The following is a 19,974-nucleotide window of genomic DNA, read 5'->3' on the forward strand; positions in this document are numbered from 1 at the left end:
TCATCCTATCCATGAGCAGTTAATGTTTTTCCATTTGCTCAAGTCTAGTTTTAGTTGTGTGGCGAGTGTTTTGTAGTTGTGTTCATATAGTTCCTGTGTTTGTCTTGGGAGGTAGATTCCTAGGTATTTTATTTTGTCTAAGGTGATTTTGAATGGGATTTCTCTTTCTAGTTCTTGCTGCTGAGATGTGTTGGAGATATATAGAAAAGCTGATGATTTATGTGGGTTTATTTTGTATCCTGCAACTTTGCAAAGGGTTTAAAATTTTTTGGAGAAATTTCAGGAAAGGAAATTTGCCAACACTCAAAATCAAGAAAGTAGATCCTTTTGGAGAAGGTGCTATAAAGATGCCTGAAGAAGCTACACATTGCATCAAAAGATCCAGAATGAACTTTGGGATATAATGAACTGAATTAAAGGGGGTTGAACATACTTATTCTGAATGTAAACTCTTATGCCAAAGGGGACTGCCCCCTCCTTGGCATTTTGTCAATGCGCCTATCAATCAGTTTTTGTATTTTACTCCCATCTCTAACTATTGTAACTCCCTCTTAGAAAAATGCAATAACAGGGGCAGCTGGGTAGCTCAGTGGATTGAGAGCCAGTTCTAGAGATGGGAAGTCCTAGGTTCAAAGTTGGCCTCAGACACTTCCTAGCTGTGTGACGCTGGGCAAGTCACTTGACCCCCATTACCTAGCCCTTACCACTCTTCTGCCTTGGAGCCAATATTGACAGTATTGACTCCAAGACAGAAGGTAAGGGTTTACAAAAATGCAATATTGTATGTACTTTTAGCTAGAAGGTATTTAGAGTTACAAGATAGTTATATTTAAATGTTCCACTGGGGAGATGGATCTCCCAAAGAATCACAGGGGGGTTGGTGTCGAAGAATCCCCTCCCCCTTTCTCAGTAACTTTATATGTCTATCAAACATTCCTGACATACCACAGTTGCGCCAGGGTTGTGTTGGTGCAGGTTCTGAAGGTCAATAAAAGTTAAGGTTTGGGGCAGAACCTGGGGAAGGAAGAGAAGACCATGAGGGAACCAAAGGAGAAGAGACAGAGTAGGAGGTGAGGGGGAACAAGGAAGAAACTGGTAGGCTAGGCAGCATGTAGCCAGGTTACTTAGGAATGATTGTCTAGCCTCACACCCTACACCCTACACCAAGACAAGATTCACAGAAGGGAAAGATTTTAAAACCAAGCAAGACTTAGAAAGAGTCACAAAATGCAAAATAAATAATTTGGAATACATCAAATTAAAAAGTTTTTGTACAAACAAAACCAATGTAACTAAAATCAGAAGGAAAGCAACAAATTGGGAAGCAATCTTCACAAAAACCTCTGACAAAGATTTAATTACTCAAATTTACAAGGAGCTAAATCAATGGTACAAAAAATCAAGCCATTCTCCAATTGATAAATGGGCAAGGGACAAGAACAGGCAGTTCTCAGCCAAAGAAATCAAAACTATTAATAAGCACTTGAAAAAGTGCTCTACATCCCTTATCAGAGAGATGCAAATCAAAACAACTCTGAGGTATCACCTCACACCTAGCAGATTGGCTAACATGACAGCTATGGAAAGTAATGAATGCTGGAGGGGATGTGGCAAAGTAGGGACACTGATTCATTGCTGGTGGAGTTGTGAATTGATCCAACCATTCTGGAGGGCAATTTGGAACTATGCCCAAAGGGCAATAAGAGACCCTTTGATCCAACCATAGCACTGCTGGGTCTGTACCCCAAAGAGATAATAAGTAAAAAAATCGTGTACAAGAATATTCATAGCTGTGCTCTTTGTGGTGGCCAAAAATTGGAAAACGAGGGGATGCCCTTCCATTGGGGAATGGCTGAGCAAATTGTGGTATATGTTGGTGATGGAATACTATTGTGCTCAAAGGAATGATGAACTGGAGGAATTCCATGGAGACTGGAACAACCTCCAGGAAGTAATGCAGAGTGAAAGGAGCAGAACCAGGAAAACATTGTACACAGAGACTAATACACTGTGGTATAATCGAACGTAATGGACTTCTCCATTAGTGGCGGTGTAATGGCCCGGAACAATCTGCAGGAATCTAAAAAACACTATCCACAAGCAGAGGATAAACTGAGAGTAAAAACACTGATGAAAAGCAACTGCTTGACTACAGGGGTGGAGGGGATACGACTGAGGAGAGACTCTAAATGAACACTCTAATGCAAATACCAACAACAGGGAAATGGGTTCCAGTCAAGAAAACATGTGATACCCAGTGGAATTGCATGTGGGCTATGGGAGAGGTGTTGGGAGGGGGTGGGGAGGAAAAGAAAATGATTTTTGTTTCCAATGAATAATGTTTGGAAATGACCAATTAAAATAATGTTTTTTAAAAAAAGAAATAATGAAGAGGATGATTTCAAAAAAACCTAGGAAGACTGGTATGAACTGATGCAGAGTGAAATTAGCAGAACCAAGAGAACAAACTAAATGAAATAGAAAGGACCTCTTTCCTAAGACAATTATTTTAACTCCTTTGTAGAAATACAATGGAGAGAATTCTTGGAAAGAGATTTTATTGGCTTCTTGAGAGAGCTAAATGTTTCCAGAATTGAGAATTAGTAGAATATTCTTGCTCTGTGATCCTTCTTAGAGCTAACATAGTAAACATTTATTATCATTAGATACATTGTAAACAATTACTTATATCATTATTTTATTGTTTGTTGCAGGTAATAAAATACAGGGACCTGTGAGAAAATTTATTCTTGCTTTCTCAAAATTTTGTATACATAGATTTTTGATATTTTTATACTTCTTTTGAATTCTTCTTTAATATATATATATATATATATAACGAATTATTTTTTCCCTTTTTTTGTTTTTTGATTTTGTTTTTGTTTTTGTTTTCCTTTTGGATTAACTCACACACCTCCATAACTAAACCTTGCATCCTCTGATGGACTCGGTGTTTTTTCAACACTTTCTTCTGGGGGGAAATGTGGCCTCAGACACTGCCCACCAGGGAATCCTGGCCAAGAACCTTATCCAGCCTTTACCTCAGTTTCTCCCATTGTGAGAACCAGAGAATAAGAGCCTGAGCCCAGGGGCTGTGGGGAAGGTGGTCCAGAGAGGATCTGGGGGGAAGCAGATGCTTCCTCAGGGTCTTCTGGGGCTCTGGGATGCTGAGGAGGGTCTCCTTTGGCAGGGGCATGGCAGCCCCAGAAACCCAGGCAAACTATTATTAGGGAAATTCCTTTGTCCTTGGGCCCTGGACTCCAAACCCAAAACATGAGACCTGGAGGATCAGCCCCCCCTGATTGTCCCATGGACTTGTCTCCTTGAGCCCCTCCCCCAGTCCACAAGGCCCAGAGACCCTTTAGATGGCTGGGGAAGGCCTAGGAACCCCCTCCTGCCCTTTGGGAGGCCACAGAAGGCAGCAGCAGCCCCTGAGCCCAGGCTCTGAGCCCTGATGGACAGAGGACAGTCTGGGGATGTCTGTGTGTCTGTCTGCAGAGCTGCTGGGCTCACGCTGTTCAGGTCTGGTTGCCTCTTCCCCTCCTTTGGGGCTTTCTGGGCAGAGGCTGGGAGGCTTTGCCTCTCCTCCTGCAGCCCACTGGACAGGAGAGGAAACTGAGGCACGGAGGCTAAAATGAGTTGTCCAGGGTCCTGCAGGGGGAGATCTCAGGCCTCCCTGACTCCAGGCCCTGAGCTCTAGCAAGCACTGAGGGGCTAAAGGCCCTGGAAGGGCTTCTCTCCCTGGAGGATTCTTCCCTTGCTGGCCTCAGGCCCGGGGCTGCTGCTCTGAATTCCTCTCTGCTGTCTCTGGGGCTCAGGAGGGGAGAACACATAGGTCTGGGCTGGGCATGGCCTGCCCTCCCCTGGGATGGGGGCGTTTGGGGCCCCCCAGGCCCTTCCCTGGATTCCAGCCTCTCCTTCCAGGCTTTGGGCCTGTCCAGGCTGAGCTGGGAGGCAGCCCTAAAGGGAGGCCCAGAGGGGGAGGCAGCAGGGGGGGTCCAGCACCCTCTGGGGGCCCTCCGAGGCCTGCCAGGCCCCAGGAGCCCAGGAGGAGCTCTTTCCTGCAGGCATCCCAAGGCCCAGCCCCCAGAAGCCTGGCTCTGCCCTCCCCCAGCAGGGGCTACAGGAGAGAGCATTCTGCTCCAGCTCTGAGGCCAGGAGACAGCTGGGAGGAGGCGGGAATTCCCTGAGGGGTGGATGACAAGCAGGGAGGGGCAGCCCCAAAGCCAGGGTCCCTCCTAACAAAGGCTTCTGGGAAGGGACGGGGTGGTGAAGGAAGGGGTGGGGCCTGGGCGTAGGGGAGGGACGTCGCGGGCGGAGCCTAACAGAGGGGCGGGGCTCAGGCAAGGAGGCGGTGTCTGGGAGGGCCGTGGCAGGAGCGGAATGGAGGCGGGGCGGAGCGGTAATGGGTGGGGCCTAAAGCAAGGTGAGGTTGAGCTACTGTCTGCGGCAGAGGGAGGTGCACGCGGCAGGCGGGGCGGGCTCCAGCGAGGGGTGTGGCCTGGTCAGGGGCGGGGCCTAGGCTGGGGCGGGCTTTCCGGGTTTTAAACTTGGCTTCCTCCATCCCGCCCTCTCCTGCTCGTGGGCTCCTGCGCATACTGTGCCGTCCCGGAGGAGGTGAGGCGTCTGTCCTTCAGGGATCCCCCCAGACCTGGCATGGAGAGCTTGGAGGAGTGCGGAGAGGACGCCGCGCTGGAGCCCTGCAGGACCCCCCAGGTAAGCAGCAGCGGCTTCTCCTGATGGGGAGGCTCAGGCAGCGGGTGTAGACACTCCTCTCTCTCCTAACATTGAGGCTCAGGCCCAGGTGTAGACGCTCCTCTCTCACCTAACATGGAGGCTCAGGCCCCAGGTGTAGACGCTCCTCTCTCCTAACATGGAGACTCAGGCCCAGGTGTAGACACTCCTCTCTCTCCTAACATTGAGGCTCAGGCAAGACGCTCCTCTCTCTCCTAACATGGAGGCTCAGGCCCCAGGTGTAGACACTCCTCTCTCCCCTAACATGGAGGCTCAGGCCCAGGTGTAGACACTCCTCTCTCTCCTAACATTGAGGCTCAGGCAAGACGCTCCTCTCTCTCCTAACATGGAGGCTCAGGCCCCAGGTGTAGACACTCCTCTCTCCCCTAACATGGAGGCTCAGGCCCAGGTGTAGACACTCCTCTCTCTCCTGGGCCCCAAAGTCACTCGTTTCCCTTCTTGAACTCAAACCCTTCCCTGAAGTCCTGTCCTGGGGCTCCTGCTGGGCCTCTTCTTCAGGACAACCTGCAGCTCCTTCCTGGTTGGCTGCTTCTCCCCTGTGGACGGCAGGTTCCGGCTCCGGCCCGGCTCCCTCCCTTCCTCCTGGGCCGAGAAGTCGGGTCTCTTTTGGGCCCAGCACATGCCCAGGCCCAGTTGGGATGCTTCAGGCCAGGCTGTGGAAGCCAGAATGGCGAGGCCCAGAGGGAGGAGGATGTCCAGGAAGCAGGAGCAGCTGGTCTCGAGACTGGGTTCTGGGTTCTGGGTTCTGGGCTCCACCGAGGACCCAGCTGGGACAGCCCACCGTCAGCTGGCATCGAGGCCTTGAAGGCCAGAATCAGGCCCGAGTGCAGGACATGGACAAGAAGGGCTCCTGAGCAGATGCAGAGGACACACTTCCAGGCAGGACGGGGATCCCCCATGGCTGCTCCAGCCCAGGCTGGCTCCAGCCATTGTCCTAAAATGGCGCCTGACCCCGTGTCCCCCTCAGCCTGGGTTCTGCTCTCTCGACAGCCCAACAGAGACTCCTTTGGGCCTTCACAGGCCTCCACAGCCTGGCTGCCTCCCCATGGTCAGGCCTCTATCACCTCCTCCTCCTGTATTCTTCCAGGCAGCCTGAGGCCTTGGTGGAGGCCCTCCATCACCCCCATGTCCCGTCTCTTGGTGTCCCCATCCGGTTCCTCAGTGCCTGGCATGTGCTTGGCCCCTCACAAGTGCCTGTTGCTGGTTCTGCTGCCTTTGGGAGATGTCCAAAGGGGAAGCTGAGCTGTTGAGTGGGAGGCAGCATGGCCTGCTGGGACGGGCTGTGGACGGGCCTGGAGTCAGGGAGGGGACCAGCTCTGACCCTGTCTGTGTGACCATGAACAATCCCTCCCCCCTTCTGAGCCTCAGTTTGCTCATTTGTAAATAGGGACAAGAGAGGACTTGCCTTCCCGAGGGGGTGGTGAGAGAAGTGTTGGCCAGACCTTGGATTTCACCAGTTATGTGCATGGCGTCTCCCGATTAGACTGGGGGCTCCTTGAGGCCAGGCTCTGTGTTGGCCCTTCTTTTTATGCCCAGGGCTTGGCCCAGAGCCTGGCACAGGACAGACTCTCCCTCAGTGCTGGCTGACTGATCAGTGGCTGTTCTGTGTGTCCTGACTCTGCATGCAGGACAGCCTGAGGGTGGGAGCTCAGGCTGGGGTCTGAATCAGCCCTTGTCCTTCCTGCCCACTTCCCTTCCCCTCCAAGGACCCTCTGGGCTGTGGTCCCGGGCTGAGCCCATTTATATGATATTTCAGGCCTCCGTGACATTCAAGGATGTGGCCGTGGACTTCACCTGGGAGGAGTGGAGGCTCCTGGACCCTCCCCAGAAGGAGCTGTTTTGGGAGGTGATGCTGGAGAACTACAGGAACCTGGTCTGCCTGGGTGAGGAGGGCTCCTCTGGGCCTTGGGATCTGCCCATGGAAGGGGATCTGCTTCCTTCTCCTGGGCCCTATCCAGTGTGCAGCTGGGATTCTCTGGCCTGTAATGGCCTGAGCACTTCTTATGCTAACCAGGCCAAAAGCCAGGCTGAAAGGCTCTCGTTTTGTTTGTCTAGTGATGAAGGGCTTTACTGCATGGTCCCAGCCCAGCTCTGCTCCCTCAGGCCACAGGGGCCTTCTCAAGACTCAGGGGAAGTACTTGACGTCAGCCAAGCTCCCAATACCTCAGTATTGAATGGATCAAATGAACCCTTGTCTTTCAGAACCCCCCTCCATTCCTTGTTCCAGTCCTGTGTCTTCCCAGGGAAACAAACCAGAGCAGCCTTGAGATGTTTTCTCTAAGCACCTCCATGGCACCCAGGCTCCTTTACTAGCTTGTTCCTAAGGGCATGAGAGATCATCCTCCCTCTTCATCTCTTTGCCCTTTCCCATGACTAGGCCTTGCTGATTCAAACAAGGATGTGAGGATCTCTGAGCTGGAGTCAGGGGAACCACATTGGATTCCAACTGGTGGTGTCCTAAGAAGCTGCTGGCCAGGTGAGTGAGGGAGTGGATGAGTGTCTGACCCTGGTGAGGACACAACAACCCATACACAGCTCTGCTGGTCATTCATCTCTCAGCCCACCGAGAATGGGCTCCTGGGTCATCCCCTCAGTGACCTTCTGGGCCAGGAACTCCTCTCTCTGCCACAGATCCCACATAGAATTCCTTCCTGCTTTCTCCACTTTGAATGATTTTGTCTCAAAAGGTATGGATAGAAATAACCAGGTTCTGCTGGTACCTTCATAGTATGGGAAAGAAATTCTACTGTGGGTGGAGCTCTGGGTTGTATTAATCTTTTGTGGAAAGCAAAATCGAATTCTTCAGTGTCAGGGCTACACGTGAATTCTTTTCCTTAGACCCCCTGATCATATTCTCATGACTCCTTCCAGAGGTCTAATTCAGGTGAAGATTTTGCCAGGTGTGTGTGTCTTTTTACAGCCCTTCCTTGTTGGCCTTGAGAGCTTTTCCTGACCCGGCCCTTCCTTGGACTCTTCTTTTTAAATCCTTACCTTGTGTCTTAAATTGTTGCTATGTACTGCTTCTGAGGCAGTCTTGTGTGTCCATGTCTTTGTCTATAATGGATATCTATACACATGTATAGACACATATGTTCCAGATTATGTTGTTCATATATAGTGTAGGGCAGCCAGCAATCATCCCCACGTACAATGATTCTGAGGTCCCTGCATCAGTTTACCCACCTTTAGCTAATTTAATATTGTTGACCCATATCAAAGGATAAGCTTGGTGAATGCAAAGAAATTTTAGAAGACACGTAAACTGATTTCCATTTACATGAAAACAAGGACAGTGTTTGTAACAGCCTGATTATTGGGGAAAGTGAGTCCTAGACAAAAGCTGATTCATCCAAGAAAAAGCTCTGTTCATATTCTTTCTTTCAGGTTGGGAATCCAGGCCTCAGAACAAGGAGTCAGCTCCCAAGATGAGTATTTCTGTGAAAGTCTTATCCCAGGAAAAGTTCTTGGAGGATGATCTAAGAATCTGCAAGATGGCGAAAGCCTGGGAGTGTGATGGCAGGTTGAAGAAAAAGCAGAACATTGAAGGGAAACCTTCTAGAGGAATAAAAATAATCCAAGCAGAACCTCCCAGTGAGGCTGGAGTTTCTGAACATGGTAAATACCTTCAGACCTCTAGCCCAGAGCCAGGCCTTTTTCCACAACAGGGAACATCTGTAGTTATGCAGGGCCAAAAAGGAGATAACCAGAGAGGGCGATCCACCATGTATTTGAACCAAGGACAAAGAGATCAAATCCATTCCAGGAAGAAACGTCGTAAGGTTAACAAATGTCAGAAAGTGCTGGGCCATGATTTGGGCTCCATAAAAAGACGTGGAATTCTTTCTGAAGAGGAAGTTCATGAAAGGGAGAATTCATTCCCTCGTATTAATGAATGTGGTCCACACCAGACAACCGATAGGGGGAAAAAGTGTAATGAGTTAACTAAATGGAGGAAGACAGGTCATGCTGAACATTACTGTCATCATCAGAGTAGAGAGAGACGGTACAACTGCAGTGAATGTGGAAAGGCCTTCCAGGAAAAGGGGCATCTTAAAGCACATTACAGAATCCATACTGGAGAGAAACCTTTTAAATGCAGTGAATGTGGAAAGGCCTTCCAGAAAAAGGGGAATCTTAAAGCACATTACAGAATCCATACTGGAGAGAAACCTTGTAAATGCAGTGAATGTGGAAAGGCCTTCCTGCAAAAGGGGGATCTTAAAAAACATTACAGAATCCATACTGGAGAGAAACCTTTTAAATGCAGTGAATGTGGAAAGGCCTTCCCGCAAAAGGGGGATCTTAAAAAACATTACAGAATCCATACTGGAGAGAAACCTGTTAAATGCAGTGAATGTGGAAAGGCCTTCCTGCAAAAGGGGGATCTTAAAAGACATTACAGAAGTCATACTGGAGAGAAACCTTTTAAATGCAGTGAATGTGGAAGGGCCTTCCAGCAAAGGTGGGATCTTAAAATACATTACAGAATTCATATTGGAGAGAAACCTTTTAAATGCAGTGAATGTGGAAGGGCCTTCCAGCAAAGGTGGGATCTTAAAATACATTACAGAATTCATACTGGAGAGAAACCTTTTAAATGCAGTGAATGTGGGAAAGCCTTTTCCAGAGCTGGAACACTAAAAGGACATCAGAGTACTCATACTGGAGAGAAACCTTTTAATTGCAGTGAATGTGGGAAGACATTCCAAAGAAATTCTTACCTTTTAAGTCATCAGAGGAGAATTCATGGAGGAATTCATCTTCATGAATGCGATGTATGTGGGAAAGCATTCTATGGGAAGCATGAACTTACTATTCACAGTAGAATACATACTGGAGAGAAACCCTATGAATGCAGTGAATGTGGGAAGGCCTTTTCCAATAAGTCATGTCTTACCCACCATAGCAGGATTCATGCTGGAGAGTGTAAACCTTAAAATTTCTTAGACTTATAAATGTTGGAAATTTCACCATTGGGAAATTTCATACTTGAAAAATTTCCTACTGATAGTCTATTGGAATGTGAACCCCTTTGGCATGGGAGGGTCCTTCTCCTCCCTACCTAAGACTACTTTAGGACAGAAACCTTTTGCTGAACAATGGAAAGGGCTTTGACCTATCCTTAAGCATAGAACAGGAATTTCTTTGAGTCATGATTGATTTTAGAATTGATACAATGGAGATACTTGGAATGACAGAACCAGGTCTTGGAAATTGCAATCTCCACCCTACTCAGTCCTAACAGGATTTAGGAAGGGCTGCAGCATAGATCAAAATTATTCTAATCTCTACCCTACTCAGGGTAATAGGATTTAGGAAGGGCTGTAGCAAAAGATCAAGATTTAATTATTTGAGAATATGACCTTCAACAGACATGTGCAAAGCCACAGACCTCTGGGCGGTCCTGGGTTAAGCTAGAGCCACCATTGGCATAGGGAAAATGATGGACAGTGATTGGTAGATGTGAGAACTGAGGGGAGGGAACTTGGATGGTTTCCTTAAAGATAGAGGGGTCTGAGGACTGAGGGGGTTGGTTGGAGAGTTTTGGCTCTGAGTGGTTGGAGAGGTGCTCTGAGAAGCTTGCTCTGAAGGAAGCTGGAGGTGGAGGACCTTCAGACTGTTTCTCCATTTTGGTCACATGAGTAATAGGGACTGATCTCCTTCCTTTGCCCCAGCTATCTAAGGGCTTGGGCCTTTTGGCCCAGCCTAAACAGAAGGGGTATTTAAGCCCTATTCCCTTCTCTCCCCTTCTCTCTCTCTCTCTCTCTCTCTCTCTCTCTCTCTCTCTCTCTCTCTCTCTCTCTCTCTAATTCCTTTCTTCCTCCTGTTTGTAATTAAACTCTATAAAAGTTGACGGCTGACTTGAGTTTTCATTTAGGAATTACATAGCTGAATTCCTTGGCAACCTTAAATTAATATATATCAGTCTTTTAAAGTGATTTCCTTGTCACAAGAGAAACCTTTTCAATGTGATATTTGAGGAAAAGTTCTGAAGGAAGGACTTTCAAATGAGCTTCTGGTCTGGATACTGGCTGTGCCATTGTGTTGGTATCTGTTCCTTTATCTTGTTGATGGCCAATATGATGCTAATATTTCTGCCATGACACCTGTTTGATTGACATGCCACAACCCCCATTCCTACTTTCCTGAATAAAGGCAATTCAGCTGAGTCACTCTGGAACCTCTGACAGGCTGACCTGATGACACCACATTTATGTCTAGTCTGTGTTTCTTGTTTCTCTGACTCTTTCATGTCTCATTCTCTCTAATGTATAAGCTTACCCTGTTACTTTGCAGCTGCCAACTATAACATTTTTAAAAGAGTTGGAGCCATAAACTATTACAGAGAAACAGGGTGGGAAAGATGAATTGGTTTTCTGGGATCAGGAGGACCACAAGACACTGTTGGTGAATCATGGCAAAGTTTATTCATCACAGCTAGTATTTTATAGAGAATTTTTTAAAAATATATTTTATTTGATCATTTCCAAGCATTATTCGTTAAAGACATAGATCATTTTCTTTTCCTCCCCCCCAACCCCCATAGCCGACGAGTAAGTCCACTGGGCATTAGATGTTTTCTTGATTTGAACCTATTGCTTTTTTGATAGTATTTGCATTAGAGTGTTCATTTAGAGTCTCTCCTCTGTCATGTCCCCTCAACCTCTGTATTCAGGCAGTTGCTTTTCCTCGGTGTTTCCACTCCCATAGTTTATCCTTTGCTTATGAATGGTGTTTTTTTTTTTCTCCTGGATCCCTGCAAATTGTTCAGGGACATTACACCACCATTTATGGAGAAGTCCATTACGTTCGATTATACCACAGTGTATTAGTCTCTGTGTACAATGTTCTCCTGGTTCTGCTCCTCTCGCTCTGCATCACTTCCTGGAGGTTGTTCCAGTCTCCATAGAACTCCTCCACTTTATTATTCCTGTATTCCATCACCAACATATACCACAATTTGTTCAGCCATTCCCCAATTGATGGGCATCCCCTCATTTTCCATTTTTTGGCCACCACAAAGAGCGCAGCTATGAATATTTTTGTACAAGTCCTTTTGTCCACCATCTCTTTGGGGTACAGACCCAGCAGTGCTATGGCTGGATCAAAGGGTAGACATTCTTTTGTTGCCCTTTCGGCATAGTTCTAAATTGCCTTCCAGAATGGTTGGATCAGTTCACAACTCCACTAGCAATGAATTAATGTCCCTACTTTGCCACATCCACTCTAGCATTCATTACTTTCCTTTGCTATCATGCTAGCCAGGCTGCTTGGTGTGAGGTGATACCTCAGAGTTGTTTTGATTTGCATCTCTCTGATTATAAGAGATTTAGAACACTTCTTCATGTGCTTGTTAATAGTTTTGATTTCTTCATCTGAGAACTGCCTATCCATGTCCCTTGCCCATTTATCAATTGGAGAATGGCTTGATTTTTTGTACAATTGATTTAGCTCTTTATAAATATGAGTAATTAAACCTTTGTCAGAGGTTTCTATGAAGATTTTTTCCCAATTTGTTGTTTCCCTTCTGATTTTAGTTACATTGGTTTTGTTTGTACAAAAGCTTTTTAGTTTGATATAGTCAAAATTATTTATTTTACATTTTGTGATTCTTTCTATATCTTGCTTGGTTTTAAAGCCTTTCCCCTCCCAAAGGTCTGACATGTATACTATTCTGTGTTTACCCAATTTACTTATGGTTTCCTTCTTTATGTTTAAGTCACTCACCCATTTTGAATTTATCTTGGTGTAGGGTGTGAGGTGTTGATCTATTCCTAGTCTCTCCCACACTGTCTTCCAATTTTCCCAACAGTTTTTATCGAATAGTGGATTTTTGTCCCAAAAGCTGGGGTCTTTCGGTTTATCGTATACTGTTTTGCTGAGGTCGCTTTCCCCCAGTCTATTCCACTGATCTTCGTTTCTGTTTCTTAGCCAGTACCAAATTGTTTTGATGACTGCTGCTTTGTAATATAGTTTTATGTCAGGGACTGCAAGGCCCCCATCATGTGGTTTTTTTTTCATTATTTTCCTGGATATCCTTGATCTTTTGTTCTTCCAAATGAACTTTGTTATGGTTTTTTCTAAATCAGTGAAGAAGTATTTTGGTAGTTCAATGGGTATGGCACTAAATAGATAAATAAGTTTGGGTAGGATGGTCATTTTTATTATATTGGCTCGTCCTATCCATGAGCAATTAATGTTTTTCCATTTGCTCAAGTCTAGTTTTAGTTGTGTGGCGAGTGTTTTGTAGTTGTGTTCATATAGTTCCTGTGTTTGTCTTGGGAGGTAGATTCCTAGGTATTTTATTTTGTCTAAGGTGATTTTGAATGTGTAGCAGCCCAGCCCATAGACACTATGGGGAGACAAGGAATGTGAGTGAGCACATAGCCATCCTGTGCATGGCAATAAATTTTATTGCCAGCGTGGCTGAAGTTTAGGCGCGAAACCTGGCTTTCCTTTGTCTCACTCTCCCGGGGATAATAACCCCACCTTCACCTTGTCATAAGTTGTATTATCCAATGGGAATACCCCAGGTAACTCATCCATATGTATTGAGGTATCATATAACTGTTCAATATGTATTGAGCTGTCAAGACTATAAATAAACGAGCCCCAGTAAGCTCCCCCCACTTGAAGAGCATCCCCAGGTTTGATAAGAAGCATCTTCTCCCCTGTCTCTCTCTCTCTTCTCTATCTTTCTCACTAAGGCCTGGCCTAAGGCCTGCCTTACTTCCTCTCTTCCTCCTAATGCTACCTAGCATTATCTACTTCCTGCAGTTTCTGATCTCCTTTCCATCTGAGCTAGCTTTATCCTCTGACCAGTATGGTGTTAAGTTGAGATCATTGGGTGGTTTTAGCCTGAATAATTACACTCAGTGGTCAGAGCTTAGCTGTGGCTCATACAAATAATATTTGTCTACTGACTCGGTTATTCACATCTCTAAAGTCGGCTCGTTCACGCCCTTCGCAGGATCAAAACTTCTACTCTATCTCTATCCTCTCTTTCTCCCCTTGCAGCCTCTCGCAGGCCGGGAGGCTGCATCTGGCGGCCACGTGCCTAGGACCTACACCTGGCACTTTCTCGTGGCATTCTACCTTTATTTCTCACAGCAATAGGGAGGGTGCGCCCCGAGACGCGAAGGATTTCTCAGGCTAGGCTGAACGAAGCCAGAAGACAAGCCCTTCGAGTCTGGCCAACGGAAGGTGAGTTGTTCTCAGAGATGGGTTTGACTATTTCCTCCCACGCAGGTTATATACGACTCCTCATGTCGTTAATTGAGCAGGGAGGTAGGAAGGTCTCCATAGCGCAGATCAAAGCCTTGCTACAAGTAATTCAAAAGGCTTTCCCAGCCTTCCCAGCCGCGGGGACGCTAGAAGTTGCGCAATGGGACCGAATCGGACAGTCCTTAAAGGACTATCAAAAGGAAGGTAACAGAGTCAGGAAAACGGTATTTAACACCTGGTCAATTATCAGAACTATTCTAGAGGATTTAGCTATTCAAACCTCTAATGCAGGGGAGAAGGAATCTCCACAGACTCAGGAATTTAAAAAGCAGGATCTCAAACGCACTGCTCCTGAGGAGACTGATGGGGGAAGGGAAGGAGAGTGTTCAGGATGGTCTGGGGATCCTCCAGAGGCCCCAGGCTATAATTCAAAGGAGAGTAAAACAAAAGAGTCATTTACAACTCTAAAGCTGTATCCTTCTTTAAACACTCTGACCCCTCCCCCTCCCACCCCTCCCCCAGACTATGGGTTGGCTTCACGAGCCTCTCTCGTGGCCACCCCACCCCCACCTTGCTCGCCTGAAGTTTCTAAGCCTTATTCACCCAGGAATGAGCCGATCCCGCCTACTCAAAAAGGCGAGGAGGGCATTTCTGCTTTCCCAGTCAGGTATATAGAGGACCGTGAGGATGCCAACAGACGCATTGCTCAGCATAAGCCCATAGACTGTAAGGTCTTGAAAATGCTCAGAAGCAGCGTATTGAAAAACGGGGCAATCGCGCCATTCACACTAGCGCTCCTCAGTAACCTGGCTCAACAGACACTCACACCGGCTGACTGGTACCTGGCAGCCGAGTCCGCCCTCAGCGGAGGTGACTATCTGACCTGGAAACTGAAATTCCATGATCTATGTTCCCTGCAGGCCTCCGAGAACAGGCAGGCAGGAATCAATGTGCCCTTTGAACAATTGGTAGGGCAAGGAGAATTCGAACCTGTTGCTAGGCAAATCGCAGCCACAGAGCAGGTTTTTAGCCAGATAGCCAGCGCTGCCACTAGGGCATGGAGAGCCCTACCCGGGAAGGATTCAGAGAGCCTGTACACAGAGATTATCCAAAAGCAAAAAGAATCTTTTGCTGACTTTGTGGATAGGCTCAGTACAGAAGTCCGCAGACATATCCCTCATGAAGATGCAGCTAAGGTTCTCATTAGGGACCTTGCTTTTTTAAATGCTAATGAACAGGCCAGGAGAGCTTTAGCTCCCATTAAAGCTACAGGGACCCTGACAGATTTTTTAAGAGCTTGCCAAGACATAGGCATGGGTGAGACATGAACTGTTTTAGCAGTGAGTGAGCAGCCGGGAATGCTTAGAGGGCAATGCCATGCATGCAGCAGGAAAGGTCACTATCGTAGAGCATGTCCAAATAAAAGAACAGGAAAGACTCCGGATATCTGCCCCAAATGCAGAAAGGGCAGGCACTGGGCTTCCGCGTGCAGAGCTAGCAATAAGCGAAGTCTTCCCAACACAGGGTCTAACACCCAGTTAAACTAGACTTCGGGCCAGCCTTGAGCCCAGGAGTAAATCAGGGCAGAACCATGAGGTATTCTTTTCGATTCCCTATAATTGCAGCCGAAAGCGTAGTACTAAAAGAGAACTCAGAGCCTACTTGGATTCCAGCTAGCTTTCGTTTCCCAGTACCTCAAGGTGCTAAAGGGTTGATACTAGGCGACCCTGACCTCATTGAAAAGGGTTTAGAAATCTTTCCCACATTGTTTCAGGATGAGGAGACCAATGGGCTCCACATCCTGGCTGCTGCAAGGCCAGCATTTTGCACTTCAAAGGACACTAATCTAGCCTACCTGACCATATTCCCTGAAGCTGATTTCCCTCTAAAGAGCAAGCTTCAAAAAAGCAGCCTTGACTCCACAGCCCATGGATTGTTTTGGTCTCAAAAAGTGACTCAGGATAGGATGATAATGTCTTTATTTGTAGAAGACAGGGTTATATCAGGCATCCTGGATTCTGGAGCAGACATCTCGGTGATCTCTGCTACGGATTGGCCAGAGTCATGGGAAGTCATTGAACCTCACCAGAAGGTAATCTCTAAGGAAAAGATTCAAACCATGCCCCCTTACAAGTACCTAGGAACGCTAGTGTATGATCAACAGATCCGACCACAGAAAATTGAGATTCGTAGAGATTCCCTGAATACGTTGAATGATTTCCAGAGGTTGTTAGGTGATATTAATTGGCTCAGACCTTTTCTAAAAATCTCTACAGGACAGTTGGAAAACCTGTATGCCACTTTAAAGGGAGATGCTGCTTTATCATCCCCTAGAACGCTGTCTCCCAAAGCGGAGGAGGAGGAGTTAAAGGTAGTGGAAGAAGCGGTGTCAAAAGCCAGATTGTATAGAATTGATCCATCATTACCCTTAATAGCGTCTGTTCTACAGACAAGGTATACTCCCACAGGTGCTTTACATCAGGACCAACACATCATAGAATGGATTCATTTAGCCAATCAACAAACTAAATCCCTCACTAGCTATCTAGAACTTATCATTTTGCTGATAACTCAGATCAGAAAAAGGGCAAGACAGTTAACTGGCATAGATCCTAGTACAATTCATGTGCCTATAACAAGAGAGCAAGTTCAGAATTTATTTGCACAGTCTTTGCCATGGCAAATTGCTTTTGCAGATTATACAGGACAGATAGATAATCACATTCCTGCTAATAAGATACTGCAGTTTGTAAAATTGACTCCTATTATTTTTCCAAGAATGACATCCATGCATCCCCTTGTAGATGCTGTGAACGTTTTTACAGATGCATCAAAACAGGGGAGAGCAGGAGCTGTAGTCCAGGATAGTACAATGTTATTAGACACTACTTATGGCTCTCCACAAAAAGCTGAATTAGCTGCAGTTCGCAGTGTGCTAAGGGATGTAGTACAACCTTGTAATATAATCTGTGATTCATTATATGTGGTTAATTTGGTTAATTCGCTGGAAACAGCAAAGATTAAACCTGTACCTGATGAGGAGTTATATCTCTTGTTCCGTACCACCCAGATGGTGATATGGCAGAGGCAGAACAAATTTTTTATAACACATATTCGTTCACATACTAACCTCCCTGGTCCTCTCTCGGAGGGAAACGCTAAGGTGGATACCTTAGTGGCATCTGCTTTTCAAGATGCAGTTAGATCACATTCTTTATTGCACCAAAATGCAAAATCTCTCAAATGCCAATTTGACATGACTAAAAGACAGGCACAGGAGATAATCCAGCAATGCGGCTCGTGTGCCCGGTTCTCCTCTACACCTCTTCCCCCAGGAGCTAATCCCCGAGGACTCAAAGCGAACCAGCTTTGGCAGATGGATGTGGCTCAATATGCTCCTTTTGGAAGGTGGAAGTATGTGCATGTGGCAATTGACACATACTCGAGGGTCATATGGGCCACGGCACAAACGGGAGAAAAAGTTTCTCATGTCATTGCACACTTGCTGGAAGCATTTGCGCATTTGGGCATTCCAAGTCAGATAAAAACTGACAATGGTACTGCATACAGCAGCAAAAGGTTTGCAGAATTTTGCAAACTGTGGAATATAAACCACAAAACTGGAATTCCAGGTAACTCCACGGGTCAAGCAATAGTGGAGAGAGCTAACAGGACTCTCAAGAACCAGATACAAAAACAAAAAGGAGAGTACCTGACAATTTATGAGGGTGATATCTCTAAACCCAAACCTATTATTCCTAACAAACTGTTAAGGATAGTGCTTTTAACTCTCAATCATTTCTCCATCCCAGAAGGGCTGAAGGCTACACCTATGCAGACGCATTTTGAGTGTCATGACACAATGGACACGGTGCAGCAGCCCTGGGTTTTTTGGAGATTGCCAGGAGACAAAGATTACAGAGGTCCGAACAGACTAATAACGATGGGTCGAGGCTATGCTTGTGTTTCCACAGATGATGGAGAGATCTGGACTCCCAGTAAGCACCTCAAACCGTGGAAGGGACCGCTTCCAGATGCAAGGGGAGCAGAGGAACAGGATCACCAGTCTAGCACCGCACCGACTGCCCGAGACCAGGACGAGAAGCAGACGAGCATCGCTGCTGTCTCCAGTCAGCTACCTGATGGTCAAGCGCAGGGCACCGGGATCGAAGGCAACACTGGTGAATGCACGCACTCTGAACACTGACATTACATTTACTCTGATGACATTCACTATTTTGACTTTGCTGAACATCTGTCATGCTGAAGTCTACTGGTCCATCGTGCCCAAACCTCCTATTTTGAGAATGTTAACTTGGAGGGACAAGCCCCCTCTGGTATATGTTAACAACACGGACTGGCTACCACACCCTATTCTAGCCAAACGTGTTCCTCTAGAGTCTGAAGGAGCTCTGTACAATTATTCAGGATCTACTGTGTATCCTCCATTCTGTATGTCTTTTAGAAATTCGTTTATTGGTAATTCTTTCTGTGTACCACGCAGACATCAAGCGTGGATTGTCAAAAATGCCACTGACAACAGTTATGTAGGGGTTGGCATGGGTGTGATAGGAATGGGAGATGAGTTAGCACGTAAGACGTTCCAACCTAAACACCCTGCTAACAAGTACCTATGTCCAAATCAGATAGGCACGGCACAAAAGGAGTTGCCATGGACAGATTGCTCTGTCCGAGTTCCCAGAAAGGTTAAGATGCCGGCGACCACAGACTTTAACATCTACAATTGGGCACCCAGGTTACGCTGTGGTCGCTCTGAACAACTGACGCGATTAGGCAAATACACTGACTATGAGAAATGGCACCTGCCATGTCAGGATCTTCAGAAAATTGAGGACTTACTAGAAGTAGACATGGCTGGTTCTAGACTTGCTATTGAGGCAGGTCCTATACAGAACACGCAGTGGAAGATAGTGGCTGCCACGCAGCCGATATACAAGTTTAAGGTCAAGGTGAAGAACTCAGGACTTGATCTTGAGTATGACAGTCACATCAATGTCACAGCATGTGTTTTTGCTCCTTATGTAATGCTAGTGGGTAACAGCCTTCGAATTTCTAAGAATGAGCGAGGTCTATATGAGATCAACTGCACAAAATGCCGCCTACATCAATGCCTTAGTCCTAAACACCAAGATTCATGTTGCCATTATGTATCATCCACCTTTAATGTGGGTACCTGTCGACTTGACAGAGACGTGGGCATCTACGCCTACTGTGCACATTGTTCAAAAGGCATTTAACATGGTTATACACAGGTCCAAGAGAATGGTCTTTGCACTTGTAGGAGCCGTAGTCTCAGTAATTGCCATGATCACATCACTAACCACGGCAACATTGGCATTAACTTCCTCTATCCAGAACCATGAGTTCATACAGGAAGTGATGTCTAACTCTTCCAAATTATGGCACACTCAGCTGAGTATTGACTTAGCTTACAGAGATGAGCTGGACAGTCTAAAAGATGCTGTGTTTTGGTTAGGTAAAGAGGTTGAAGCTTTACACACAAGGATTACTTATCCCTGTCATTACAATCAAACGGGTTATTGTATTACTCCGTTGCCATATGATAATGTGTCATATGAATGGCAACTGGTCGTTCAGCACATCAAGGGTGCTTGGGGAAGCCATAACAGCACCTTGGACATTATTAAATTGCAACAGCAGATCAACAAATTAGACCAAATTGTATATGAGAATGAAGCTGCAAATATAGCTGCAAATTGCGAAGCAACTGGGAATGGCTGAACAAATTGTGGTATATGTTGGTGATGGAATACTATTGTGCTCAAAGGAATGATGAACTGGAGGAATTCCATGGAGACTGGAACAACCTCCAGGAAGTGATGCAGAGCGAGAGGAGCAGAACCAGGAGAACATTGTACACAGAGACTAATACACTGTGGTATAATCGAACGTAATGGACTTCTCCATTAGTGGCGGTGTAATGTCCCTGAACAATCTGCAGGGATCTAAAAA

At 46.4% G+C, this 19,974-nt stretch overlaps 1 protein-coding gene across 1 annotated transcript; it reads left to right on the top strand.

The window, feature by feature from the left end:
- Positions 1-4,521: 4,521 nt before the first annotated feature.
- LOC103099753 (gastrula zinc finger protein XlCGF57.1-like) lies at positions 4,522-10,964 on the top strand. The gene is made up of 4 exons (XM_056820402.1): positions 4,522-4,716; positions 6,512-6,638; positions 7,133-7,231; positions 8,140-10,964. The coding sequence occupies exons 1-4, from the start codon at positions 4,657-4,659 to the stop codon at positions 9,690-9,692; spliced, it is 1,839 nt and encodes a 612-aa protein (XP_056676380.1). The 5' UTR covers positions 4,522-4,656; the 3' UTR covers positions 9,693-10,964.
- Positions 10,965-19,974: the final 9,010 nt, after the last annotated feature.

This window comes from Monodelphis domestica, chromosome 3, assembly GCF_027887165.1.
Source record: "Monodelphis domestica isolate mMonDom1 chromosome 3, mMonDom1.pri, whole genome shotgun sequence".
Taxonomy (NCBI): domain Eukaryota; kingdom Metazoa; phylum Chordata; class Mammalia; order Didelphimorphia; family Didelphidae; genus Monodelphis; species Monodelphis domestica.